Source organism: Zonotrichia albicollis, chromosome 14 (genome assembly GCF_047830755.1).
Source record: "Zonotrichia albicollis isolate bZonAlb1 chromosome 14, bZonAlb1.hap1, whole genome shotgun sequence".
In the NCBI taxonomy this organism is placed as follows: Eukaryota; Metazoa; Chordata; class Aves; order Passeriformes; family Passerellidae; genus Zonotrichia; species Zonotrichia albicollis.
In genome coordinates, this window is record NC_133832.1 from 3,906,125 (window position 1) to 3,933,654 (window position 27,530).

Here is a 27,530-nt window from a genome sequence, read left to right on the forward strand (position 1 = left end):
GTAATCTTTATCCTATCAGCTGGCTACATGAGCATCTCTCTAGAGCTGACATTTTGGGATGTGATTCTCCAGATAAACACATACAGGCTACTAATCCAGTCTACTCACCCATATTCAGGTTACTCTCTCTGTACAGACAGGCTGTGATTAACATGTTGAAACAACAGTGAAAGAAAAGAGGTTGGCTTGTTTTATGTCAAAGTTCAAAAGACACAGGAGCATGGATTAGACTAAAAAGTTTTATTGAAACTTGTCCAAAATCCAGTCAGGCACACAATTTATCCGTTCCTCTAAGGCTCATCGTTCTGTATGGCATAAAAAATGCATCTCAACAGTTGAAACATCAAACAACAAAATTAGCAATGTTAAGGCACTTGAGATGTGTATTAATTCAGCAAAACTGCATAAGAATAACCTTTTGCTTGGAGTGATATAATCCCTTCTGAGATTCAATTTCAAACATGCAGATTCTGTAAGCCCTTGAGAGGAGAGGCAGAAGCAGGAGACAAAAGTCTCTCTCTGCCTGTGAACCTCCAAGGGCAGCAGAGCCTACGGAAGGAAGTGTTGCTGAATCAGGCTGCAAGGATTTCCTGTAGTACAACTGCTGAATTGCACAACAGCTCTTGCTGAGGCACAAGGTCTTCCACTCAAGAATTCTTAAGGCAAAGTATCTTTGTGAGGTGAGAGAACAAAAGGGGAGAGCAAGCAGCACATGCATTCAGTTGTAAGGCTATCAAGTGTGTCCTGGGGTAACAACATTTATCCCAGGAGCAAACATCTCTGCCCAAAGGATAAAAATGTGGAGAAAACAAGTGGAGAATGCAAGAACTTATATAGTGACCAGAAATCTGGCATCTGCTGGTTTGCCAGGGCTCTAGGCAGTAACCTGAATTAGCAACTTTGAATTCATGCAACACATAGATAGTTACATTTGTACTTTTAGTTCATGTTTTTAAGAGTGTGTGTTGGCCAGTCTAAGAATTTATTTTCCAGCTTTGAGTAAAGTTTACAACTTAAAACATTGCAGTTTCAGCATTTGGCAAAGAAAAATTGAACTAACGAATAACTGTTCAACATGTTGAAAACTCCTCCTTCATCTGTGAAACAACCTCTTGCACCATACAGCAGTTGAGAACTCTTCTCAAAAATGAGACACAGCTCTAGGACTTGCACATTCCACACTGGAACCTGGAGCATGCTCCAAGGGTTGCACACAGGCTGAAGGAAAAGATTTCCAGGTACATGAAGCTGTTTCCTCAACCATGAAAAGGCATGACAGAGAAGCTGCTGTCACCTGCTATGCACACTCAGGAAATAAGGGGATAATTCAAGGGAAAGAAAACCCCATGGTAAACAAATTATCCAAGTGAATTCAAAGTACCATTTCTAGTTAGTCCATGGAAATGTAGTTTTAAGCATTATGTTCTGAATTTTGCTAGAAGCAGAGCTGCTTAAGAAGATGTAAAGCTTATGAAAGAGAGATTGCATCTTAACTCTCTGTGTCCTTCAGAGCAAACTGCTTGCTGTGTTTAAGGCACTACATTGTCTTTGGTTCAGTGTTTCACTGTCTCAGTGTCAGCAGAGGTAGCACAAACCACACACGTTGAGCTCCTCATTCCACCACAGCCAAGTTCAGAGCCAGCACCTTCCTGGTGTTACAGACTGGAATCCTTTAGCTCATTAGGAAACTGCAAAGAGCAAAAAAACAAACATTCTCATTCATTTTGTAAGAAACAAAGGTGTGCAACATTAGCTTTTATAAACACCAAGAAAATCAGAAATGGGCCTGATGCTGCTACAGCAAAAGTTGTAAAAAAAACTAACTTCAAAATGAGTTTCTAATAACTCAAAACCAAAGACAACCACATCTTCCCTTCAATAAAGTCAGCAGGAGTATCTAAGACCATTGCAGAAACCAGAATAAAAGCTGAGCAATTATTAAACAGGGAATAATTTCAGCTGTCTTTTGCTCTTGAGAAAAGCCTTCATAAAATAACAGGGTTTATTATTTAGATATTTTTAAATGAGAACACATTTCTCATAGAGAAGGCATAATCTCTGTCAGTGGGTTTAGCTTTATAGACAAATTCAGCTCATTGCAGATGGTGAAATCATTAGGAACTGGTGCTTTAACATGTACTTATTGCTTCAAAATGCATAAAAGGTAGAAATTAGAAGTAGAAATTACACCTAAGGTGTGTGTGTGTGTCTGTACCAGTCAGACAGACATAGAAGTGGTCAATAACAGTACTGGACTCCTTACACAAGCAATCCCCAAATGAAGGCAGCTTTAAAACATCAGGCATCCTCCCTGCTCTCACAAAGAAGGATTCATAATGAAGATTTATGAATATGGAAGACAGAAAAAAACATTTGTTGGGAGTATAAACTGGCTGAGATATTCTGAAAATACAAGTATTTTATAACATGCAATGACATGAAAAGTAGAGTTTGCTTTGGTTAGATTGAAAAATCACGATATCCATGAAACACACATTTCTGCTGATTTTATCAACAAATATTGCTACTCTGAGAAGCCTGGGGAGCATTTTGAGAGGAGTTTTTATTTTGAGAGCTGCAGGGGCTGCAGGGCCCAGGCTGCCTTACCTGTAGGGGTAGCCATGGTACTTGGACCTGAAGACAGACAGCAGCCAGCTGAAGAACAGCACCACCAAGCCAATGCCAGCAATGCACATAACTGCAAGAGATGCACAGGGACAGGCTGAGATGGGGCAGCTGCCCCTGCAAACACCTCAGGGACTCAGGTTTCCAAAGCCTTCTGCAGTGTTTACAGATGAAGGCTCTACTCATGTCACTGAGAAATAAAAAATTCACATCAATTTTATAGAAATGCTTTGAGAAAAAGTCCCTTCTCCTCCCTACTAGCAAAACACTGCAAAGCATCTTTCTCTCTCTCCATCTGCCAAAAGGATTTATTGTGCAGTTTGCTAAGCAACTCCAAAAACTGCCAAAAATCCAAATGATTCTGTCAGCTTAGAGGTGGGGAGAGAACAAAACCCCCCAGTGCAAAAGCATTTCTGTTGAATCAGGGTGTATCAAACCCCCTCACTGAATGTGCCTTTGTTCAGAGAGCAAACTGTCAGTACTCACTTTTTCTTTTCCCCACATCCATGTCAGAAGTAGCAGCTTCATGGAGAAGGACCATTCCTAAAGTAACTCCACCATCTACAAATGCTGTTTAAGGCTAACAACAAAGTACAAGAGACTCAAAACAAGACTCTTAATCCCCTAAATTCAGCTCCCACACCATACCTGGGCATTAAAACTCACTGGAAAAATCAAACACTTCCCAGCAAAATCAGCAACTATGGGGGAAAAAAGGAACAACTGAAAGACATTCATAATGTCAGCTTTTAGGAGAAAATAAATGCAAAGCTTAAAATACAAACTGAAATGAAAGGCAAAATGAAAACCATGTATTTATTATCTCAGCTTGTAATGCAGCAACATTCCTTCCCAAGAGCTTGGTCCACTCCTACTGCTGTTCTCCACTGGAGAACCCCCAAAAGAATTCAGCTTCTGCATTCACTCAGCCAAGAGAACAAATAAAACATATGCAGGATTTAATCCAACATCCAAGGCTGTCTTTCAAATGGCAATATTTCTTTTCTAATTCTTCAAATTTAAAAAAAAAATAAGGATTGTAAAATTAAAGAGGCACAGACAACACAAAAGGCCTGATATTTGCCAAGAATTAATTCTTGCAAAGCAAAGCAGTGAATCCAGTGGAATGAAAGCCAGAATTCCCAAAGATTCCATTCCATTTCACTACTAATGGCCAGGCCCAAGTCTCCTCCTGAAAGGAAAAATTCTTATCATTGACTGCATCAGGAATCTTTCAATTTCAGACACAGCCCACCTTCAGCACAGCAGGAAAGTTTCTTGAACCCACAGAAACCTCAGCAAATTTAATGATTTAAAATGTCTCCAGCAATGGGTGGGTTGGGTCTGATGGACAGCAATAACACAAATAAATATCAACAAAAAAGTTTCTACTTCAAATTTGACCAAGTGGATCAAAAATACAGTAATAAAAAAAGATCAGAAGTTATCATCTAAGTCCTTGTTTTAAATTAAAAAAATTCAATAGAAGAAATCCTGAATAAAAAATAAAGGAATGCTGATACAGGTGACAAGACACAGAAGAAAGGCTCCCGAAATGACCAAAGTTGCAAATGGTGGATCAAAGACACACATGTGGGAATAGAAAACCAGAACATTGAATTTTAAGGGATTCTTAAGACCCCAAAGAAGCATTTTTTGTACAAATGAGAAAAGTAAAAGCTCTCAATCTGAAAATTTCCACTTGCCTTTCTTGACAACATGGCAAAATCCTGCGTCATTAATAGGAACAAATGGTAAGATTATAAAAAGGTAAGCAAAGAGATAAAAGATCAGTGCTAGAGGAATGAATTCAACTCCAAAGCAAGAAATAGGTGACACTGAAAAGAAACATGCACAGAGGAACAGGGAGCATCCTGAAGAAACTTCTGATTCCACAGAGAGCCACAATTTCAGTGATGTATTCAGCTTGGTACTTAAATAAGATTAGAAGGTGAGAAAGCAGTAAATATTTTTCCATTCAACTTAAAGGAAAAGCACAGTTGGCAGTGCAGAAAGGTTTTACAAGCTTCTGCATCAGTGTTAGGTGGCAATTAAACCATGACAAAGCACCACAGAAAAGGCAGCAGCATTTGCTGACCAAAAACCTGTCACCAGCCCCAAGCCTCTCCCAGGAAGGATACTGAAGAGCAGAACTATGTGTGTTTCTGCCACAAACTGGGCTTGGCTGCTTCCATGGATATAATTCTGTAAGAGACAAAGAGTAATTAGATTTAGAAAAGACTGGAGACAACTTTGACATGATTAACAACAGCTACAGAGCTGGAACTGGGGTTTGCATTGTTTTTCTTCAGGAGAGAGCAGAAGTTGGAGCATGAACAATTTCTGCTGTTGATCACTGATTTTTGGGGGAGCTGCAACAGAAGCAAAGATCCTTCCTCTCTTACCCTGCACAATCAGCCTCATTCAGATTACAGCATGTGCAAGAGCAGGTACAACCTTTGTGGCCCAGATTCACAATCCAGCCAAGTTGGAGTGTGAAAAACCCCAAGATTCGTCCCTCCTGCATCCCAGTGTGATCCAAATCTGAGCCATTCCCTGACTGGGATTCTTAGGTTGAGTACACTGCTGCTTGGCTTAGGGGCAATCCCTTCAATCTCTGTGTGAACCTGCTCAGCTGGCTCCAGAACCATGCATTTGGAATCTTTTTCACTTCTGGGTTAACAGAAATATTGAAATTTGTTAAAAAAATACCATTTTCAATCCCTATTATGGCTATGATGTTGTATCTAAGTAGGAAATAAAAATTTTATCAATTTTCTACAGAAGAATACAGAGGGCCTGACCCATCTAACCAGGCACAAAAGGACATTTCACCAAATTAATTCCAAATAAATTCCCTGAGTAAAAACATGAAAAATGCCAGTATGTGATGTGTAAGCCCCTGAGCAGATGCAATGCTCTCAGAACACTGGGACTACTTTCACAGTGCATCTCACTCTGTGTTATGAACAGAGCTGTATATTTCAAATAACGTTAAAGACATTTTTCCCAAGAAAGAGATTTCATAAATCTGAGGTCACTAGATATTAATTTAGCTCAAGAATCTTGAGGAAAAATGGTTTTACGTGGAAGTAATGAGATGAGTGTGTGAGTTAACAAGACCAGGTTAAAACATAATTGCCAGGCTCAGCAACAGGAATTTTAGCATCTAAGACTGAACCTATAAATACCTTTACTGTGCTGTAAGCAATTTAGAGCTACCACATCCCTTCACCATTGGAGACACAATATATGAGCAAGACATGTTGATTTGCCTTGCTCACTGCAGGAGAGGTTGGTCTCATTCACAAAGAGAGAAGCCAAAAGCTGAATTTGCACTCTGGTTTGTCTCTTAGTATCAGCCTTATTCTGCAGAAATTCAACAGAAATGCAGAAAAGAAAATTAAGGCAAACTCACCACTTGTCCTGTATGGGGATTCTTATGAGCATAGGGGGGCCCTCTGATGTGGTTCCACATCTGGCCTGATGTCATTGCTAACACAAAACACTGAAAAGAAGAAATGCTGTTTAACAAGGATTCTCTTTTATTTTTAATTTAACCTGATATCTTTTCACTTCATACCAAAATGTACTGGTTTGGAACACAGACTAAGGATTGTTCCACTTTATCTTTGTGCAAAAGGCATCCAATCAAGCATTCAGTGAGCTGAAGGAACTAAGATCACATAATGTTATCAATCTATGAAAAAGCAAAGCTAACTGTACCTCATTTCCCTTTTCCTCAACCAGTTTTAAGAATTTTGGAATACAGAAGCTTTTGAAAACTTGAACTGCTACAAAAGTCAGTGTTCCAGGGAAACAAAAGTGACTCACCAGAGCAGCAAAGGCCCAGCCAGTTTTGTTGTAGAGAAAATCCAGATTGCTGCCCCGCAAATACACGAGGCCTCCAATGACAGCCAGCAGCAGCCCCAGCATCAAGGGTCCAGCATAGTTTGGGGGCCTTATCACACGGATCTGAGCAGAGGACAGTGCAATTATTTTCTCTCAGCAGGATTAGACATCATACCTGCACTCCTGCTGAAAAACCCCACAACACATTGAGTGGAAAAACTATGGCACACATGTTTTCTCTAGGTAATAAATCTGACTCAGAAGGTAAGCAAAGCTTCTTCCACCAGTACTGTAACTACAGTTTTACACAACTTTACCCTGCTTAATTTTTTAGAGATTGTTTTTCTTCCACAGGAACAGAGAGCAAGAAGGAAGGACATGAGTTTTACCATCTCCTCAAATACAGCATTACACAAAATACCAGCAAAGAGGTTGTAAGGAAATTGGAAGGTGCAGTCGTGAGTCTGAACTAGATTTTGTGGATGAGCTCTTTAGAGCTGCTCAGGAGGCACAGAACACAAGTGATGATCCCCAGGTGGCCCTGCAGAGGGGGTGATGAGGGAAAGGGGTGCTGGCTCTGCATAGGGATGCTGAGGGAAGGGGTGCAGGCCCTGCACAAGGAGTGCTGAGGTAAGGGATGCTGAGGGAAGATGTGCTGGCATTGCACAAGGAGTGCTGGGGGAAGGGGTGCTGGGGGAAGGGGTGCCGGCCCTGCACAGGGAAGGAGTGCCAGCCCTTATTACAGCGACCTTAGACGGTCACTGTGGTGAGAGAAGGGCAAGAATCTTGTTGTTTGATCAGAAGGCTTGATTTATTGATATATAATATATCATACATTATAACTATACTAAAAAGAATAAAGAGAGAGCTTGCAGCAATTGCTAAGCTAAGAATAGAGTCCAAGGAATCTAAAAACAAGAGAGTTCTCTGTCCCTGTGTTCCAGAGAGCTTGCCCTGTGATTGGCCCTTAATTGTACACATGGAACATGAACCAATCTCAGGTGCATCCTATTGCATTCCACAGCAGCTGATAACCATTGTTTACATTCTGTTTCTGGGGCCTCAGCTTCCCAGAAAATGAACAAGTCCCAAAGAAAGGATTTCTATGAAAAAATGTCTGCGACAGGCCCTGCTCAGGGAAGGGGTGCTGGCCCTGCTCAGGGAAGGGATGCCGGCCCTGCACAGGAGATGCTGAGGAAAGGGGGTGCTGGCCCTGCACAAGGAGTACTGAGGGAAGGGGTGCTGAGGGAAGATGTGCTGGCATTGCCCAAGGAGTGCTGGGGGAAGGGGTGCCAGCCCTGCACAGGGAAGGGGTGCTGAGGGAAGGGATGCTGAGGGAAGGGGTGTTGGCCTTGCACAGGGGTTCCTGAGGGAACGAGTGCTGAGGGAAGGGGTGCTGGCCCTGCACAGGGGGTGCTGAGGGAAGGGGTCCTGGCCCTGCACAGGGAAGGGGTCTTGGCCCTGCACAGGGGGTGCTGAGGGAAGGGCTGCTGGCCCTGCACAGGGGATGCTGAGGAAAGGGGGTGCTGGCCCTGCACAAGGAGTATTGAGGGAAGGGATGCTGAGGGAAGATGTGCTGGCATTGCAGAAGGAGTGCTGGGGGAAGGGGTCCTGGCCCTGCACAGGGAAGGGGTCCTGGCCCTGCTCAGGGAAGGGGTCCTGGCCCTGCACAGGGAAGGGGTCCTGGCCCTGCACAGGGAAGGGGTCCTGGCCCTGCACAGGAGGTGCTGAGGGAAGGGGTCCTGGCCCTGCACAGGGGGTGCTGAGGGAAGGGATGTTGGCCCTGCACAGGGGGTGCTGAGGGAAGGGGTGCTGGCCCTGCTCAGCTGTCTGCACTCACGTGCACGTCTGTCCTGTCGGCCACCCAGCGTGCCAGCTGCTCCGCCGCGAAGCCGCGCACCTGCAGCTCGTAGGTGTCCCCGCGCTTGGGCTTCCCCTTGGCAGGGAAGTTGATGAAAGTGGGGGCAGAGTTCATGTTCAGCTGCAGGGAGAGTTCACACAGGATACAGACTATGAAAGGACTACTTAGTGACACAATTCTGTGCCATTTCTGGCCTGCAATGTTGTTTCTAAATCAGAAAAGTTAGCTCTTTGATTTAATGGCTGTGACTTTTAAAAAAAAAACAGTAGGCAGCACACAGCTTGCATTTCTGTATTTCATGCACATTTTTTTGAATCTGTTTTGTCTCCAAACCCTACTTTTGATAAAAAAACTTCAAAATAACAATCTACAATTCTAAAATATGGCATTCTAGGAAGGCCATAGCTTGATGAATACATTTTTCATGTAACACTAAGGAAAAAATTAGCAAGAGTAATAAAAAGACATCTCTCTTCAACTCTCCAGTTCAAAAGCTTCCATTTAATAAAGTATCACTGCCTAAACTGTGTGGCTGTTAAATAGAGATTAATACCTCTTAAAAAAAAAAGTTAACATCTGCAAGACTGTAATGAACTATTAATGTGACCTACAGTTCCAAGTGTACATGGAATGTTCTCACAGCTGGAGAACAAAAAGAAATGTGGTCACACAATGATAATAGAACAGAAAAATGGCTGGGTACTTGAAAAGAAATACCAAAAGCCTAATTTATCATTCTCTAGTAATCTAAAAATTGTAATAGCCCTTCCTAATGACATCAGTGCTTTCCATCTTGCCTCTTCATGTACCACAGAAGAATTCCATTAAGAATTACACCATAAGTTATTACAGGAGACAAACCCAGGGAAAAAAGTCAAAGAAACCAATTCACTCCTTGTACCTATTCCACATCTGTCAGTTCTGTTAATATCCTTACCAACATTCTCAGGCCATCTTTCTTTCAGGAGTGACAGCTTTTAACTTTTCATTCCTTTGTTCACTGTTACACTAAATTATTTAACATTTTACTTTCTTTCCCAAAACCCCAACTAAATGTTAGAACAGAAAAAGCCATTACCATCTGAAAGACGTCTGAGCCTTCGTCAAAATCTACCATAGCAAAAAAAATCCTGTTGGTGAATGCACTGGAATACCTCCAGGAGTTTGCCAGAATCTGGTACTCCTCATCAGCTTGCCTGGAAAACACCAAGTGAGAGGCTGTGCCATGGGTTTGTCCCCAGCAGCTGAGGGAGCTGTGCCCACCCACCCCACCCATGGGTGCCTCCCACACCCACCCCATTCATTTTCTGGGGTTCAAAAGAAAATTTAAGTGTTAATGAAATCATTTAAGCACAGAAACCCATCTACCATCAGGGGAAGCATTTCCATCTGCTTTTTTAAAAGGAAGGGCAAGATTTGTTGAGTCCACAAACACAAACTTTCTAAATGAAAGATGAACTGGAACTCAGCTGCTCATGATTTGCCAGTCCACAGAGCACCCAAATGTGGACAGGTGGGACCTTTCTAGGTATAAAAATCACCCTTACAGGCCTCTGCCACCTCCAGGTTAATACAGAAAAGCTATAATACAGTTAAGGATCCAGGATATTGGAACTGTAAATAAGTGCTAAGCAATATATTAAATAAGAACAACATTTAAGCTCCACAGTCAGCAATAATTCTACAAACATTTCTTCAGCAGCTTATGTCTGGAAAGTTGAGCTTTCACTGTGTCTTTCTCCAGAGTGAACACTGTTTCTGCAAAGCAGGGATTACACTAGGAGGGAGATAAATCTGAGGATTATGTTTCCTCACAAACACATTACACCCATTAAATTGCAAAGCCAATCCTACTGTAACTTGCCCATGTTCATTCCTGCCACCTGTGTCAAAGTGCAAACCTGTTCTAAAATTTAGCATCCTACAAAGCATCAGATGATTTTCAGGTTCTAATGTTCTAAAGGAGCTCATACTTGCACACAACACACTGCCTGTGGGGCTGCAGGGCAGTGAACATCACAATCACTGAGTAGTTCCTGGGAGGGGCCTTCACCAGGCGCCGGAATTTGTCTCCGTTCATTCGGATCACGGATCTCTTGCTGGTCCACTCCATCAGCTGGTTCACTTTTTCTGACAGCACCATCTGCAAATCAAGTCAGAGCAATTGTTGGGTTGTTTGTTTGGTTTTTTTCCCCAGTCTCACAGAACAGTCTTAGAAATTTTTATATTTGATGCAACAAATATCTGCACTGCTTTCCATAAAGCCGCCCGGGTGATGTGATACCTCAGTAAGATTCTGCAAGGTTACAGAAGCTTTTGACAGTCGTGTTCACATAATTTATCAACTTCAACCACCCAGTAACACACAGAGCTTCAAGCACTCAGCATGGCCAGGCTGGTGAAGACCCTCAGCTCAGCAGCCCCTCCTCACAATAGCTGTAGGATTTCTTCCAGCAGAACCAACCACTTCCATCCCCTCCTTTTTGCTATACTAAGCTTCAAACTCTCAGCTTTCAAAAATTGTTCCCCCAGAGATGGAACCAATCTCAACCTTTCATTTTTAACACTGCTGGAATAAAAGAACCATAATTCAGAATATATTTGAAAAACTCAGGAGTGCCCGACGCTAAAATATTCCTTAAAAAGGAGACGATCAATTCTCTAACATTATAAGAAGAGACGTTAGTTTGACAAACTCACAAATGTTACATTTATCATAAAGCACTTCTCTACTCATTAACACCTTCTTCAGATAAATATCTTAGAGGAAATCATCATAATATATCCTGAATTGGAAGGGAGCCAGTAGGAGCATCAAAGTCCAACTCCTGACCTTGCACAGAGCAGCCCCAAGAATCTCGCCATGACAATAATAATTAAAAAATTATTGTTCTCTGACATACAACTGACACAAATATACACACTTATATAGAAGGATTTTTCTAAACCCTGCAGCTCTAGTGAGTGGAATTAAGTTGCACCTTAGCGACTACAACCAAATACCACACATCCTACCCCCGGAAATCCCATACCCTAGGAAGACAACACTCGTACAGTGCTCCTAAAAAGCACTGAAGAACCTGGGATCGAGAACCTTCCCTCCCTGGGGGCTCCCCTCAGAGCCGGCCGAACCTCAGGGCGGGGACCCGGGGTGAGGCGAGGCCAGGCCACCCCGCCGGGCCCTGGCCGGTCCTGCCCTCATCCCGCTCAGCGAGAACCCGCCCCTGCACAGCGTGGGGGCTCCGGGAAAGCCTCACCTCCTTCCGCCTCTGCCCCGCGGCTCCGGGCCCGCCATATCCTGCCAGCAGCAGCAGCGCCAGCGCCAGCAGCGGCACCGGCAGCGCCGCCATGGCCGCCCCGCTTCGTCCGCCCCGCCCCGCCGACTGCCAGGCCCCGCCCACCAGACGCCGATTGGCGGAGGCGCCGGCACGAGAGTCCTTGCCGGCCTCCGATTGGCTGAGCTTGTGGGAGCGCGGCGAGCTGGAGCCGTGCCATTGGTGAAGCCCCGAGGGGTGGGCGGGGCGAACCCTGAGGGAGGGGCGGAGCGGGCCCTGAGGGAGGAAAGTGTGGCGGGAGCCGCGGAGGTGATGCCAGCCGTGGGGATCCTTCAGCCGGATCGCAGAACCCTGCTGCTCGAAGACGCCTCTGCAGCTCACCCGAGACAGGGACTCCCGGCAGGTGACACAGTGTTGCCCGCTAAGATACCGGATTCGCTGTCCGATGTGCAACAAGCCATTAATTACACGCTCAGAGAGAGATTGATTTATATGAGAGTTCTGCTAGCCTTGAGTGCTCAGTGGTATTTCACAAATCAAGCACGCCAGCTCTCAAAACTTTTTAGTGTTTATAGGTTTTAACAGAGGAATTTGTGTTCACTGGGTAATGTAGTAATGCAGTTCTCTCATTAATTAGTATTCTATCTTCTATTTGTGAAATACAAAGCTGTGTTTGGTGTCAGGTACAAACAGGCAACGTGTGTATTTGTGATTGTGATATGTGTGGAAACCGCCATGGGACAGCTGTAAAGACGAATTCTAATAATAACTAAGGAAGTAAAGCATGGAAAAAGGCCTTTGAACCTATCCTTTGTTTGCAATTAACCTTTATAAGTCTTAAGTTGATTTAGGAGCATTTGAATTAAAGCTTTAAGGATGTTGCTTTTAGACAGGAACTTTCTGCTTGTAGCTAAGCCTGCAAGAGTTTTGCAATAATAACCTTTTGAAGTATAATTTTAGAATATTGCTGGTATCCTTGAAACTACAGCTTTGGAATGTATATAAAGGAAACATGCTTATCTCATGCCTTAACAAAACAGTGCAAAGCAGCTTGAGAAAGGAAGATGAACATCAACTCAAGGATTAATAGTTTCGACCAAGGGAAGCTGGACATCACTATTATGAGATTTATAGTCCTTGCAATCAAAAGGTGGATCCATATCTGGAATCTGGACCAAAAAAGGAGCTGGGATACTCCTTTTCCGGGATACATCCTGAGAAAAACTAAATCACAATAGTGTATAGAACTGTGATGTAAAAATTGGGAATAGAACTTCCCCCACTGTGCCCAGCACAGTATTGCTCATACTTTACCATATTAATAAATTGATTGCTGCTTGAATATTGGCCTAGTCAAGCTTCTCATTTATAAAATGTTAGTCAATGCTTTTCTTTGCTTCCCATACTAACTAGTGCACAGGTTGTGACTTTCTCTTCTTTTTGCTCGGTGGGTTGGTGGTTGTGATCTGTCCTTGCTGGAATTCCCTTTCACCAGCTGGAACTGATTTCAGCCCAGTTGCTGAGATGGCTTTGTTAGTGTCTTCCTTATCATAGGAGTGCTGCAAAATGTCTTTGTGAGCCATAAATTCTGCATTCTTTGTGTCAAGTGGCACATCCTCCTTCCCAAGTTTTTTTAAACTCCCCCTAAGCCTGAGATAATTGGAACATGTCAAGCCCTAAACCTTAACAAGGCAGTTCTACCAAAAAGTAATTTTTTCCCAACATCTGGATATCACTTAGAGCTTGATACCTGCTTTTTCATGGATTAAATCTCCTTCCTTGTTGATTAGGCTAGAAAGTAGACAAAGATCAAACATCAAAGAACATCCTTTCTTAAGAAAATCTTACATAATCCACATTTTGAAACAACACAAATGCTTGTGTGTTTTCAGTGTCTCCAAAGAGGGAGATTCCACACCTTGCCTAGGCAGCTGTTCCAGTGCTCTGCCACCCTCAGTATAATGAAGTTTTCCCTCTGGCCTCAGATACATGCTTCATGTTATACACACATGCTATAAATTGCTGGGTTGTGTGCTACAAATATTGTTAAAATCCAAATGCACAGGGGAATGCCTCAGCAGGTGTATGCTGGGCTAAGGCTCTGATGCAGAATCCCCAGGAAGGGATAAGGATTTACTCACTGTTATAAATGAGAAGCTTGACTAGGCCAATATTCAAGCAGCAATCAATTTATTAATTAATATGGTAAAGAATGAGCAATGCAGCGCTGGGTACAGTGGGGGAAGTTTTCCCTCCAACTGCACACCCATAGCTGAGGCTTACAGGTATTTATAGGGGTACTCATCAGCTTTCTCAGTAGTTTCTATTCCTAATTTTTCCTCATCAGCAGTTTCTATTTCCAATTTTTACATCACAGTTCTATACACTATTGTGATTTCATTTTTCTCAGGATGTATCAGAAAAGGAGTATCCCCAGATGCTGGGGTCCAGCTTCTGAGAGAATAAAGAAGTCTCCCAGCTGGTGAGGTCCAGATTCCAGATGTGGGTCCACCTTTTGATTGCAAGGACTATAATTCTCATAACAGTGATGTCCAGCTTCCCTTGGTCAAAATCATTAATCCCTGAGTTGATGTTAATCTTCCTTTCTCAAGCTGCTTTTCACTGTTTTGTGGAGGCGTGAGATAAGCATGTTTCCTTTATATATATTCTAAAGCTATAGTTTCAAAGATCCTTATTACAAGCAATATTCTAAAATTATACTTCAAAAGGTTATTATTGCAAAACTCTTTAAGGCTTAACTACAAGCAGAAAGTTCCTGTCAAAGAGCAACATCTTAATGCTTTAATTCAAATGCTCCTAAATCACCTTAAGACTTATAAAGGTTAATTGCAAACAAGGGATAGGTTCAAAGGCCTCCTTCCATGCTTTTCTTCCTCAGTTATTTATTAGAATTCGTCTGTATAACTGTCCTATGGTCTGTTTCCACACATATCACAATCACAAATACACAGGTTGCCGGCAGGTACCTCACACCAAACACAGCTTGGTATTTCACATCACGCTTCAGGTTGTATTTTAAAATTATTTCTGATTTGTATTTATACTGAAATCCCAGATTTTTTCAGCGCGGCGCTTTCGCAGATTTAAATTAACCCACAGAGCGAGGAAAAAAAAGTGGTGTCAGAAGTGGGATTCGAACCCACGCCTCCATACGGAGACCAGAACACCCAACCCCGCCGCGGGAAGGCGCGGAACGCCTTGAGTCTGGCGCCTTAGACCACTCGGCCATCCTGACACTGCGATCATCAGTGTGTCTGGGACAAACTTAGCACTGTCACCACTGCTCAATTCGCTTCTCTATACCTTCGGGTTTATCACAGGGAGCCCGTCTGTACCCGGGAGGTGGCGAACAGCAGCCAGGGAACGGCCAGCTCGGCCCGGCCCGGCCGCGGAGCTCAGCCGCAGCGAGGAGGAGCCCGGCGTTACCCACAGGCCCCCGCCGCGCCGCCACTTCCGCCGCGACCATTTTGTTCTTCACCGGCGTCAAGGGTACGCGCTCGGCTCTCATCATGTTCCCGCTGGCCAGGGCTGCGCAGAGCCTCGTCGGTAAGCACGGGGACGGCTCTCGGGGTGTAGGGGGTTCCTCAGGGGTCTCTCCGGTTTGTGCCCTCCCCCGTGCGGGCTGTCCCCTCAGCCCTGTGCACCGGGGACGGTCGTGAGGGCACCTCGGGGGCTGCGGGCGGCTCTGGCGTCCTTCGCCTCCCGCTTTTTTAAATTTCTTTCAGCCTTTTTTAATCTCCTAGTTGCTTTCTGGTGTAGGACTGCTTTCCTTGGTGCTTTCTCTCCCTAGTACTAAAGGCACATTCTGGCGTGGTAGCGTGCGGTGACAAGGGGCAGTCAATACCCAGCCCTTAAAGTCAAGGTTAGAGTTGGCCCTTCAGTGATGCAGAGCCCGCAGGGTCTGTTCAGTTGGTCCTTGGTGCTTTCTTTCCATAGTACATAAAAGTACATTCCTTGGTGCTTTCTCTCCCTAGTATATAAAAGCACATTCGTTGGTGCTTTCTTTCCCTGGTACTAAAGGCACATTCTGGCCTGGTAGCGTGCGATGACAAGGGGCAGTCAATACCCAGCCCTTAAAGTCAAGGTTAGAGTTGGCCCTTCAGTGATACGGACCCAGCAGGGTCTGTTCTCTGCTCCTGCGGCACCGTGGGCTCATCCCATGCCGGCACCTAAAATAAATGTATCTCTGTAGATACTCAGGCTTTTTTGTGTTTAAATAAACGCCTTGTGCAGCCTTACAGAGCATGCGAGGGATGCAGTAACATGGGTATCACCGGCATCTTCTCTAATCACGGTGGGGTAAAAATGCAAACCGTTGACCTGGGACTGAAAGGTTTTATTTTGTAATATCTTTATGCACACATCACCCTCTCATCAAATGTTTTGTACACAAGTAATGGGCAATCTGTCTTTTGTACCTGTTGTTTTGATTTTTCACTGTTGCCTTCCCTTTAATAAGTGCACCTTTTATAGTGTACACTTATAATGTACATCATCTAAAGATATCACTTTGTATTTTTTTTCTCTATTATTTATCTCATGCCCACGGGTTATTTCAGTTTCCTTCCTCCCCTGTCTTCAAAAAAACAAATCCTGAGGGAATGAGGCAGGAATTACCCATAATTTGATGGTGAGCTTCATCCTGACATTGCCTGGGTACACATTCAGCCAGTACAGATATTTGCATATAGAAATCTAAAAATGCGAAGCACTAAACAAAATATTTGATTAGAGAAACAGTAATACTAAAGAAAACATATTAAAGAAAAGATTACCTTACGGAATTTTTTTTTACTGGAATTACACTTAAGAAATAACTTTCTAGAGAGAAATTGAGAGAGCTGAAAAAAATTAAAGTATTTTGTATATCCCATGTTTTGGAGTAATTCCAGATGAATAAAATCCAAATTAATATTTTTCCAGCATTTGTTGTCTTTTAACACTAACACTTGCCTCTGTATTGGTGGGAGATGGGGACTGGGGATGGTTTGAGGATGTATTTGAGTTGATTTCTGTATTTGTTGGCACCCTCAGCTCGTGGCATCCAGCACACTGCAGTGAGAGGAGCTCATCGCAAGCACGAGCCCACCTTCCACGATAAATATGGAACCATGGTCCTCCTCGGGGGAGCCTCCATGTTCACTGCTGTCTGGGCCTATGTGAGTTGGTTTTGTCACCACTCCCTTGTGACTCGAGCTGCAGGCTTTAAAAGTGTCACTTTTGCCTGTTTGAAATAAATTCAGTGGTCAGAATTTAGGAGCTTCTTGCATAAGCAAACAGTGATGTGATAGAGGGGAAAGTTCTTTTAATTGCCAGCTTGGTTTTGAGTTGTTACTCAAATTTCTGTATCAGTCTGTTGCCTGATTTGAAAATGTATCAGAAACACAGGTGTTCTCAATTTTACTTGGGATTTCAAACCTCTACAGGTACAGCAGCAAAACTTATAAAGATATGTTATAAGACAAAATTATAACTATAAGATAAAGATATAACTTGTAAGATAAAAAGACCAACATAGTGGTGGGGTGTTACATTCCATATTCTTTCCTCTACAGTTGGATATTTTCAAAGAGAAAACTGAAACTTTGAGATACCATTCAATATAAATATATTCTACTTCTTTAATTAGAAAGTTAATGAGATGTTGTGTTCTAATAACAGCTGAAAACAATAAAAACAACCCTATGTCTGAATGTTTCTTTTTGATTTCAGAGTTAATAATCTTGGGTTTTGTCCCTTTGCAGGTGTTCACATCGCTGAATGTTGAGTGGGGCATTTCACCTGTTGGCAGAGTCACTCCCAGTGAGTGGAGAGAGTAACAGCTCTGCTTCTAATGAACTGCTCTAGAGTTTCACTGAGGAAATGGTCCTGTAGTGGCATTTGTTCCCTGATTACCACTTGGACAGTGGCATTCCTGGTCTAATAAATGTATTAGAAACCTGTCTGGCTCTTCTGGGTTTCCTCTGTGCTCTGCTTCTGCTGAAGTGTAAGAAATAGTGTAAAAACTCCAAGTAATTTTACACAGTCCCAGTTGTTGCTGTAGAGGTCAGTGGTGGATAAAGGCTAAGTCCAGAACAGTGAGTTTTCATTTAGCCAGATATGTGTGTGAACAAACCCCACTACACAGCACATATCCCTTTACCTCTGACTTGTAATGACAAAGTCAAGATCTCTTTTTTTCCCCACTAAAGGATTTTTATGGCTTGAATCCTGCCAGTGCGCTGCTCCTCCTGTGACCCCTGAGAGCTGTGAAGAAATTAAATTCAGTTTGAGTTGGAGAGGCTCTGCAGGAGCAGGCAGCATCCCAGGATCACTGTGACTTTTCCTAATGAATTCTTGGGGAATCCCAGAATGATTTGGGGTGGAAGGGACCCAGATTGGGGGCAGTTCGGATGCAGATTTGGGGTGTTCTAGCCGTGTCTCTGTATTTAATTCCTGTTTACAGCAGAAGTAACCAGAGAAATGGGGTGGGAGAAGAACAGTTACCGGCTCATGCTGGTGTCTGATGATCAGAGATGCCAGGCTGCTTTGGCTTGGGAGGGACCTGAAGCACACCTAGTTGCGGTGGCTGTGCGGCGGGCGGGCTCCTGTCGCGATACGGTGACAGCGGTGACGGCGATCGCGGCCCCGCCTTTCCCGCCATCGTCACGTGTCCGCCCGCGTCACGCGGCGGTGGGCGGGGCCGAGCTGTTGATCACGTGGCAGTGGGCGGGGCCCGAGCAGGGCGGTCACGTGGCGCGGCGGGGGAAGAGCGCGGCGGAGCCGGGCCGGGAGCGGCGCTCGGAGCCCGCGGTCTCGGTGAGTGCGGGCCCCGCTCGGGGCTCCCCTCCCTCCCTCCGGCAGCGCGGACCCGCCTCGGGATCCCGCCTTGCTTGTTTCCCTCCGGCAGCGCGGACGCTCCTTGGGGTCCCGCCTTGTTTGTTTCCCTGCGGCAGCGCGGAGCCGCCTCGGGGCTGTCCCCGGCAGTGCGGACCCTCGGGGGGTTCCCGCTTCCCTCAGTGGCGCGGACCGGGGGCGCTCCCGCCGCCTCAGGTGCGTGCGGAGGTTCCCGCTTTCCCCCGTGCTCCGGGGCTGTCCCCGGGCCGTTGTCACCGTGTCCCCGGCGGGGAGGGGGTGCCGGGCTGCGTGCCCTGGACGGGACGGGAGGGTCCGGGCCCCAAAACCCGCCCGGCTCGGCCAGGCTGTGCCCAGCCCCTCGGAGGGACTGTCCGGTGTGTGAGGGTTCCCCGGGGCTTCACCTCAGAGCGCTCGGCGGCATCTCCGTGTCCCGGCAGCCCCGGGCCCGGCACGGCGGCTCCCGCTCAGCCCAGCCCCGGGGAGCATCGGGGCCGGACCCGGCTCGGCTCCCGGGATGCAGCGGGACCCGCGGGCTGTGCTCGGCCGGGAGCAGCCGCGGTTCGGGCCCTGGCCCGCAGGAGGTCTGAGCTCCCTTGGAAAATCCCTCCTGTGCTCCTGTCACTGGCCGGAGAAAGTCTCGGAGCGCTTGAGCCACCGAGTGGCTGTTCCAATTCTGGGCCGCTCAGCTTGGCCCTCTGAAACTCCTTGGTAGTTTATTGTCGTGTCACCTTATGTCACCTTATGATGGCAGTGCTCTGTGCACGAGCACCTTTTTCTGATTAAAAGCATAGTGTGGCTATTCTAGAAAAGGGCAAGTAGTTGTTGATGCTGCTTTGGGGTGAAATCTCACAAAAATGAGCAAGACCAACACACCTTAACTGTTTGTACCCTTTGTTCATGTTCTGAAAGTTGTATGTAAGTAGTGTAGAGTTAAAATCTTTTGCACAGTCAGCAAAGGTTGAGTTTCTGTACTTAAACACTTGTTGAATTGTGTGGATGTAAATAGGCAAAGATTTAGTGGTGTGGGACTTTGTGTGTATGACAGTGCCCCATGTGAGCACAAACACAGTTTGACTAGAATTTAATAATAATTATGTATTTTCTAAGTAGAGAAAAGACCTGAAGCTTTTTTTCTTTCCCTGGTGGCAAAGCAGGGAAGCAAAAGCTAACATTCTATGTAGTTTGCTGTCTTAATCTCCTCATTTTTACTGTGTAATGCATTCCACCTTGTTCTGCTGAGTACTTTGAGACTGAGCTCGAGACTGAGGAGCCCCTGTTGACCTTGCTATGCTTACATAACAAGGGGTTGTAAATTATATTCTACTCATAATATTTCCTTTGGTTCTTCCAAGGAAACATTCATGTTCTCCAGAAACCTGAGTTCAGGAGGAAAGCCAAGAACGAGTTAAAGGATTTGCTAAGAATTTGTCTCAAGTACTATAAAACTCATTAGAAATGAAGCAGAATGTTTGCAATGTGTGCTTTTTTTTTTCCCCATGTGGTTGGTATAGAAATGAATTCCCTGAGAGCAATTTCCATGCTCCGCTGACCAAGCAAGGCTTGTTCAAGTCTTGAGCAATGTGAATTACAGCCTATTTCCAGTGTCACGTAGCTGTGCCGTTTATTGCAGATGCACAGTTTCTCTGTCAGTGATTAAGCCTCACCTACCCATGGGCCTGTCATCCCTATCTCCTACCCAGTCACCTTTCCAGTGCCTCTGTTTGCCCATGAACCCTATAAAATCTCCTTCTTCCCTCTTGGACCCATCTCCTGTAGCACCTTTCAAGCCCCAGGGTGAGATGATGCAGCTTTTTCCCTCTCCTGCCCTTTGCTCTTTTCCTTAGGGACAGGCACCTTTTATTCCATTTAATGTAAAAGGTAATTTAGCTTTCTGCTGCCATAAATAGAGAAGCTAAGTAGCACTTGGCCATTTAGAAATTTAATAAAATCCAAAGGCTGTAATTAAACCTGTGAAATTCTGTTGCTGGTGATTGTGTGGTATTTGCCAGGCTGTGACCTCTTTTGACTTCAGCAGCTGTAAATTCAGGGTGATTATAAACTGGTGAGAACTGGAGCTGTGCAGGGAACCAGAACCACTGTCTGCCCTGGCTGCACCCCTGCTAATCACAAAACTGGCACTCAGCTCTGCTGCTCTGGGTGTGCTCAGATATTACAAGCACCAAAGTGCCTTTTTGGGGTTAAATGGGATTCTTGAGTTTTTACTGGTCTTGTAACTTCCTCTTTGCATTGTTCATTTTTTTTTTCATTTTTTTTGGTAGTGTGGGTTTATGAATTACTTAACTTTAACCTCATCAAGCCTTATTTCTTCAGGTGTTTTACTTACAGTGACTGATGTCACATCAAAAAACTATTTAGAGATGAATGAGTGTCTCATCACTATTCAATCATCACTGTTGAATTTTCCTTTCCATAGGGAGAAATTTCTGTTGGAAGTAGAAATCACCTCTTTCTGTTGCTTCATTTACTTCATAGAAGCATTAGCTGACTTCCTTCAAGAAAATGGAACTAAATACTGTTAACTTGTGAAGGAAACTGCCATTTCTTTGTGTTGTCAAATCCTGAAATTCTTTACTAATTGATAGTAAAGGTATTTTATAGGTGGAGCAATTGGTTAAGAATAAAAGCATTATTTTTTTTCTCTAAAACCTGTGTAATCCACAACTTAGCATCTCAGGTCTTTTCAGCACCTCAGCTTCAAGTCTTTTTCTATAAGAAAATAAATTATAATTAAAAGGATATGTCCATGCTAACTTGCACAAGTTGGATGTGGAATATATGAATTGCTGCAGATATTTTGACTTGGGAAAATGTTAACCCAATGAGGAGAACTGGGATTAAATTGTTAATATTTGTCTACCTTTAGGGTGCATCCAGTCCTAATTCATTGGTGTAACAGGTATTTTCAGTTCTGCTTAGTCATGGACTTCAGGAGGAAATATAACAAATATTTCATTCAAGTTTCAGCCAAATTCTTTGAACCTTGAAGCACTTGTGAGGGAGGCAGAACACCAGAAATGAAATGAATATGACAAGGTAGAGCACAGCCTGAGATGGAATTTAGCTTTAACTGGTTCTCCTGGGAATTTTGCAAGAGGAGGAAAAAAGGATTTGTCTATTTAGAGTCACTGTGCATAACCCTGCATTTCATTCTGAGAACAAGATCTCTTTGAAGCTTCAGGAGCACTGGAAATCCAGACAGTTTGGCTTTTGGAAATTTCAGCAAGGCTGCACAGGAAATAGAGTTTGAGCAACAGCTCCTTAACAATTCAGTGTAAATAATAATGTGACTGATTGGAGAGACCAATAGATTTGGACATGCCTCATCTTTTAGAGAACAGCCTGTTTTTAAAATTAGTATAGAAACTGTTAGCAACCTGCAACAAGGCAAATAAAAATCCACATTGGTTGTTTGAAATTAATGTAAAAACTGTTAACAACCTGCTCAAAGCAAATAAAAATCCACACTGGTTGTGTTCCCCACCAGCAGGGAGCTGTGGGTGATGCTCATGTCAGGGAGATCTGGCTCATCCTTAATGGAAGGTCAGAGAAGAAAATGAAGAGTCAGTTTGGTCCAACAGATAAATTCTAGTGAGGGAAGTTCTGGTTTCAGTCTTAATACTTCAGGGCCTTGAGGGGTAAAAAAGGAAAAATAAATTTTAGGGTTTTTTTTCTTATGCCTGTATGGTTTTTGTTTTAATTTTAGCCTCTTCCAGGAAAGGATTTTCTCTGCTCTGTTTATTCATAAACACCAGAAGGGCAAGGAAACAGACTGAGAAAATGGAGGAAACACTTTGTCCATACAAGCTGTAATAGATGTGAAAAGAAGTTTAATGTTATTTTTACATATTTAAGCAGTTGGGGTTTGAATGGTTGGTGGGTGTTTGGTGGCAGTGCTGCTGGTTACTGTAATCAGTGTTTATTCAGTGTACTGTGAGTGTGATTGATGTTTGTTTAACAGAGAACCTTTAACATTGTATCCTGGGTTTGTAAAAATGGATATTATTGTACTTGCAGCTTGAGTCCCTTAAACCCGAGCCCAGGAGGGCAGCAGGGGCTCAGCAGGTTTGCTCTGTCACAGCTGTACCCCAGCTCTCCTCCAAGGCAGCATCTTCCAGCCTTTGATTATTGCAGACATCAGCTCACAGCCAAAGTGTGCCCTTTCTTTATTTTTGTTTTCCAAGTGCAGTTCAACTTGGTCATGTACCTGAAATGCTTTTAAATTCAATGAAATTTTTAATTTAATCTCCAAACCTTACTGGAGGGCAGATTGTTCTGTCTAGGCTGGTTTTATTTAGTCCCACATGCCTGGTTGTGCTCTCAAAGCTCCCTGCACATTTCAAATGCTCTTTGTGCCATGGTTTGTGTTTCAGGCTGGTGGGAATGTTGGTGTGTCCCTGCCTGTGGGTTACAGAGCTGTCCTTGTTTGGGGGTGTGCACTGGGCATTCCTTGGGCACAGAGCATCACATTGCCATGGCATGGCAGGACAGCAAGAGTTCCCTTAGGTAACTCAGTGGTTTTTCAGTATTTTGTACCTCTGAGTCTGCACATCAGCCTGAGAACGGACCTGCTGTATGAAATTCGTTTAAAATACACTTTCATGTTGGTTGATAATTCTTGTGACAGTTCTGCATTTCTGTCATGTGTGGCAATTCACACACAAATATTGAGAGTTTCCAACAACTCAGCTCTTGTAAGAGCAGGGGAGAGTTGAGATCTGTAATAATTTCTGTTCTTAGCAGGGATGAGACGTATTTAATCTCAGTATTCCCAGTTTTTTACTGTCAGTGCTTGTTAATTAAGTTCAACATTTCATTCTGTGCATCAGGGAGGTAAACTGGTTTCAATGATGAAACTTCCTTGTGTTCTTACATGGTTTGTGGCACGTCTCAAAGTGAAAGCAGAGCCCTCCAGGCCTTCTGTAACAGAGAACAGCCTGGAAATGTCACCATGGAGCAGGAAAAATTGATTTTACTAAACATCAATGTAATTGAGTTTTCCAAGATAAGTCCTCAGGGTAAGAAAACAAGTTAAGCTTGTGCTTCACTTCAGCTCCTCAGTTACTCATCAGATTTTACTGCTGCTTCCATTGCTGCCAAACATTAACTGTGATCATTTCCCTGGTCACTGACCTCTCTGGCAATAAAACCTTGCATTACTTTTTTCAGCATATTAACAAAATAATCTGGAGGTTTTCTTCTTGTCCCCTTTTTCCCCCTCAGTCACTTAACAGTTTGTGCATTGGGCAAAAGAAGTCCTTTCCATTAGCTGTTATTTCTATAAATTTCATTTAGGTTCAAAAATTTCTTTTTCCTTGGCTTGTTTTTATGAGCAAAAATAGTAATTAAAGTCTTCAGAGGGGTAGAAATGAGACCTTTCTGAATGAGGTGTGGCAAAAAGCTTGGTTTGCTGCCTGGGCTAACTTCAGCATCACTTGTTTTTGCAAGCAGAGGGCAGTGGATGAGAGAGAGATGTGGAAAATCAGAGTTACCTGATGTGGCATCCTCTTGTTTCAGGATTCCAAGAGCTGCTGTCCCTCTCTCTCTCTGCTTTCCCCTATCATTGAATATCTCACACCAGTGAACCACAGCTTGCTGCGTGTAATTAAATGATCTCCTGTGTATCCCAAAATTAATAATAGATGTCTGAACTCTTTCCTGTTTTGAGAGTTCATGCGAATGAATACTTGGAGTTTTCCATTCTGTTGATACCTGCTCAGGTTTGGACATCTACCAGAGTCACATGTGGTGAAGGAGTTCCTCTGTTAACCCCTAGAATCCCAGAGTGGTTTGGATTAGAAACTCCTCTCACTCCAACCCTGCCATGGGAACTCCTTCCACTCCATCTGTTTTATTTCAATCTCTGGAACTCTTTAGGAACTGATGTCCTGATGGGTTTTAGCCACCAGCAATGAGCAGAGCTGAGTAGAATTCACCATGGAGGCAAAGTGTGTGGCCATCAGCGTGGAGGGGATGACCTGCAGCTCCTGTGTCCAGAGCATTGAGCAGCACCTTGGGAAGATGAATGGCATCCACAACATCAAAGTAAGGCTAACACTGCTTCTGGCAAAGGTTTGGGTGAGAAACCATCAGAAATTGTGCTCTGAGAGAGGAAAATAATAGGGAGAGTTTATTCTCTACATTTCTGGGCAGGCTGATGGTGGAGGTGCATTGGTGTATTTCAGGTAAATAGGAGAAAAGCAGGTGCTGGCTTCACTGCACAGGGAGTTAAGTTATTATTGCTCTTAATTGATTATCTGCTTTACAATTAACTCAATATTGTGAAGTAATGGGGGAAAAAAAAGGCAACAGGGTTTGTCCTAATTCAGGCTTTCTTTGCCTGACTTAGTTGTAACTTTTTCCTTAGCTCAGAGGAGATAGACTAACAATGTTGCTTTATTCTGGCATGGGCTAAATATTGGACTGTAAGATATTCCAGGGTGAACTGATCATCCTTGCAGAATATATAATTTTACAGTAGTAGTAATTGAAAAGTAGTAATTGAAAAGTAGTAATTGAAAAGTAGTAATTGAAAAGCTGGCAGACTTCTATGAATTTTGTAACCCAGCCTGTGGTAGAAAGAACAGTTCTAACCACAGAAAATTGAGAAGTTTATTTATTTAGTGTCTGTGTTCTGAAAGCATCCTCCTACATTCTGTGCTTGTTGACTTTGCTCCAAAGAAAATAATATCTTCCTGGTTTTATCAGCAGTTAACATCTGTTTTATGGGGCTGTCTTGGGTGAGCACTTCCCAGAACTGGGTACAGTTTTAATTTGGGGTGTGTGTGATCATTGTCTGGAGCTGGTTTTGCAGGACCCATTGCAGTGCACTGCCCCTGCAGAGCAGGTCCTGCCCAGCTCAGAGCAGTTCCCTGTGCCCTGAAATAGGTGTTTGTGCACAGAAATTTTGGTGAAAAGCAGCAAAATTTACAAGACAGATCATTTTTCATCTCCCTTCAGCTGTAGAGGAGCTTTAATGTGAGCTTGTGCTGTGACAGCTCTGAACAGCCCCTGTGCATGGCCTGATAAATCACTGGGTGTCTGCAAGCATGAGCCCAGATAAAGGCTAAAAGCAGCCTGGAAAATAATGCCCCTAAAAATCTGATTTCAGAATCCTCTCTTTCTCCTCATTCTAGCAAAAGATGTCATTTTGTCAGCCTTGTGGTTTCTGAGAATACACAGGTGATTTTGGATAGGATAGGGAGATTTATACAAAGTGTATGAAGTGTATATGCAGCCCCAGTGTCCTTACAAAAGGAATGAAGTAGGTTTTTAAAAGGACTGTATTAAAGCTTTTGTGTTTAGGTTTTTAGGGAAATACCTTATCCCAAAGCTGAATGCTGTTTCAAAAGATACACTGCCAAACCTTAGTCTGAGTAGAGCAGGATTCTTAAGAAACTTTGAGGTCCTATTTAATAATGATCCTTTTTACAGCATCAGAGCTTCAGTCTAGGCAGATCAGTTGATTCAGAAAATTCTCTGGGAATAATAAAACAGGGATTTGTGTAGTGATTATGAATTAGATCAGCAAGGAGCATGAATGTTAGATGACTAATACAGACAGCTCCTTTTAGGTTATTCTGCAATGAAACCCTTAAATGTCCATGTTGCTAATTCTGCTAAGGCTCATAATTGGGACAGAAATGAGGAAAGATGCTTCTTAAAATGATTTAACTGATATAATTTAATCATGGCTCTGGTCTTTAGGTTGTACCTTTGCCCAGAGGAAAGGTAGAATTGAATTGGTGATGTGGGCCTCTGGCAAGCATTGCTTTTTCCTTTTGGAAACTGCAGTTATTGTGTTTGATACATCATCTGCTGGGAGCAAATTCAGTCGAGGCTATGTGTACCATCAGATGGGAAAGGTTCTCACCAATGAGGATGTCTCTGCATCACCAAAATGTACAGAGAGAGGAAAAACATCTTTAATGTTTGTCACATATCAGGTGTCTAAAGTGAGTTCTGGTGAAGTCTAATGCAGGTTTTTGGTCACAGCAAGTCACCAGCCTGTTCCTCCATTGCCTGGAAATGCTGGGCTCCTTTCACTGCTGCTTAGAGCTGTGGGTTTTTTCAAAGAGTGTTTTCTGCCATCCTTGTAGCCTGGGGCAGTTACTCCTAACTGCATTAGAATTACTGCTAACCGATTCCAATTTCTTCTGTGGGCTGCTTTGCTCCAGGGGTTCAATTGGGTTAATCATCCTAATTGAAGTGAATTTGGCTCTGGCAGTTTGCTGAGGTGGTTGGTGCTGTCTGGGTGTTGCAGTAGAGGTGGCCAGGCAGACTCTGGGGCTGGGATGTGCTCTCTGCAGCCCTGTGGGTGCACAGGAGAGCAGCAGTCACTCCCACAAAGAGTGCCTTTGCTCTCTGAGTGAGTGGTGAAAGCTGTTCTGCAGGAGTGTTGCTAATCTTGGCAAGCCAGAGCAGTTTGCAGTGTGGGGCAGTCTCTCCCAGCTCTGGTGCAGTTTCCTCACTTTGTTTATCCCCTCCAGGTGTCTCTGGAGGACAAGAACGCTGTCATCATCTACAACTCCAAGCTGCAAACCCCGGGGACTCTGCAGGAAGCCATCTGTGACATGGGGTTTGATGCAACCCTGGCTGATTCAAGCCCACAACCTGTTCTGCCTGACACAATTTTCCTCAGCCTGCCTGCCCAGTCAGCCCTGACACCCAGGCAGATCTGTGCCACGCTGCTGAGCCACAAAGGCATCCTGGATGTCAAACTGTCCTCTGATCAAAGAACTGCCGTGGTGGCTTTCATCCCTTCCATCACCAATGGCAGGCACATCACCCAGTTGGTCCCAGGAGCAGATTTGAGCATCTCTGTGCCAGAGGTGACGCCTGGAGCGTGGGAGGATTCCAGCTGGTGCCAGGCCAGCAGCGCTGTGCTGCGCCTGAGGGTCGATGGCATGACCTGTCACTCCTGCAGCAGCACCATCGAGGGGAAGCTTGGCAAACTGCAGGGAGTTCAGAGGATCAGAGGTAAAACCTTTGTGTGTTTTTATGGAAATTGAAGCTGGCAAGCTGCAAGGAATTCAACAGAT

The 27,530-nt window shown here is 44.0% G+C and overlaps 3 protein-coding genes, 1 long non-coding RNA gene and 1 other non-coding gene across 5 annotated transcripts in view; 2 read left to right on the forward strand and 3 right to left on the reverse strand.

The window, feature by feature from the left end:
* Positions 1 to 225: 225 nt before the first annotated feature.
* Positions 226 to 11,848, reverse strand: MAGT1 (magnesium transporter 1). Its single transcript, XM_074551863.1, is given in 11 exon segments — positions 226 to 1,688; positions 2,608 to 2,698; positions 3,112 to 3,186; positions 4,767 to 4,830; positions 6,044 to 6,133; positions 6,460 to 6,600; positions 8,318 to 8,458; positions 9,417 to 9,534; positions 10,312 to 10,481; positions 11,596 to 11,799; positions 11,801 to 11,848. Coding segments are annotated over 11 exon segments (1,143 nt in total). The 5' UTR covers positions 11,834 to 11,848; the 3' UTR covers positions 226 to 1,672.
* A 2,904-nt stretch (positions 11,849 to 14,752) lies between these two features.
* On the reverse strand, positions 14,753 to 14,869 carry TRNAL-CAA (transfer RNA leucine (anticodon CAA)). Its single transcript has 2 exons — positions 14,832 to 14,869; positions 14,753 to 14,798 (listed from the first exon to the last, which is right to left on the reverse strand). It is a non-coding gene; the product is annotated as a tRNA-Leu (tRNA).
* Positions 14,870 to 15,044: 175 nt separating this feature from the next.
* On the forward strand, positions 15,045 to 17,576 carry COX7B (cytochrome c oxidase subunit 7B). Its single transcript, XM_005484566.4, has 3 exons — positions 15,045 to 15,180; positions 16,669 to 16,793; positions 17,379 to 17,576. Exons 1-3 carry the CDS (start codon positions 15,144 to 15,146, stop codon positions 17,451 to 17,453), a joined length of 237 nt encoding a protein of 78 aa, XP_005484623.1. The 5' UTR covers positions 15,045 to 15,143; the 3' UTR covers positions 17,454 to 17,576.
* Positions 16,578 to 18,299, reverse strand: LOC141730900 (uncharacterized). Its single transcript, XR_012582756.1, has 2 exons — positions 18,121 to 18,299; positions 16,578 to 16,858 (listed from the first exon to the last, which is right to left on the reverse strand). It is a non-coding gene; the product is annotated as an uncharacterized LOC141730900 (long non-coding RNA).
* Positions 18,279 to 27,530, forward strand: part of ATP7A (ATPase copper transporting alpha) — a 30,948-nt gene continuing 21,696 nt past the window's right edge. The window contains exons 1-3 of the mRNA XM_074551862.1: positions 18,279 to 18,432; positions 24,367 to 24,534; positions 26,979 to 27,468. Of these exons, the coding sequence (XP_074407963.1) occupies positions 24,427 to 24,534; positions 26,979 to 27,468 (598 nt within the window). The 5' untranslated portion in view covers positions 18,279 to 18,432; positions 24,367 to 24,426. The remainder of the gene's footprint in view (positions 18,433 to 24,366; positions 24,535 to 26,978; positions 27,469 to 27,530) is intronic.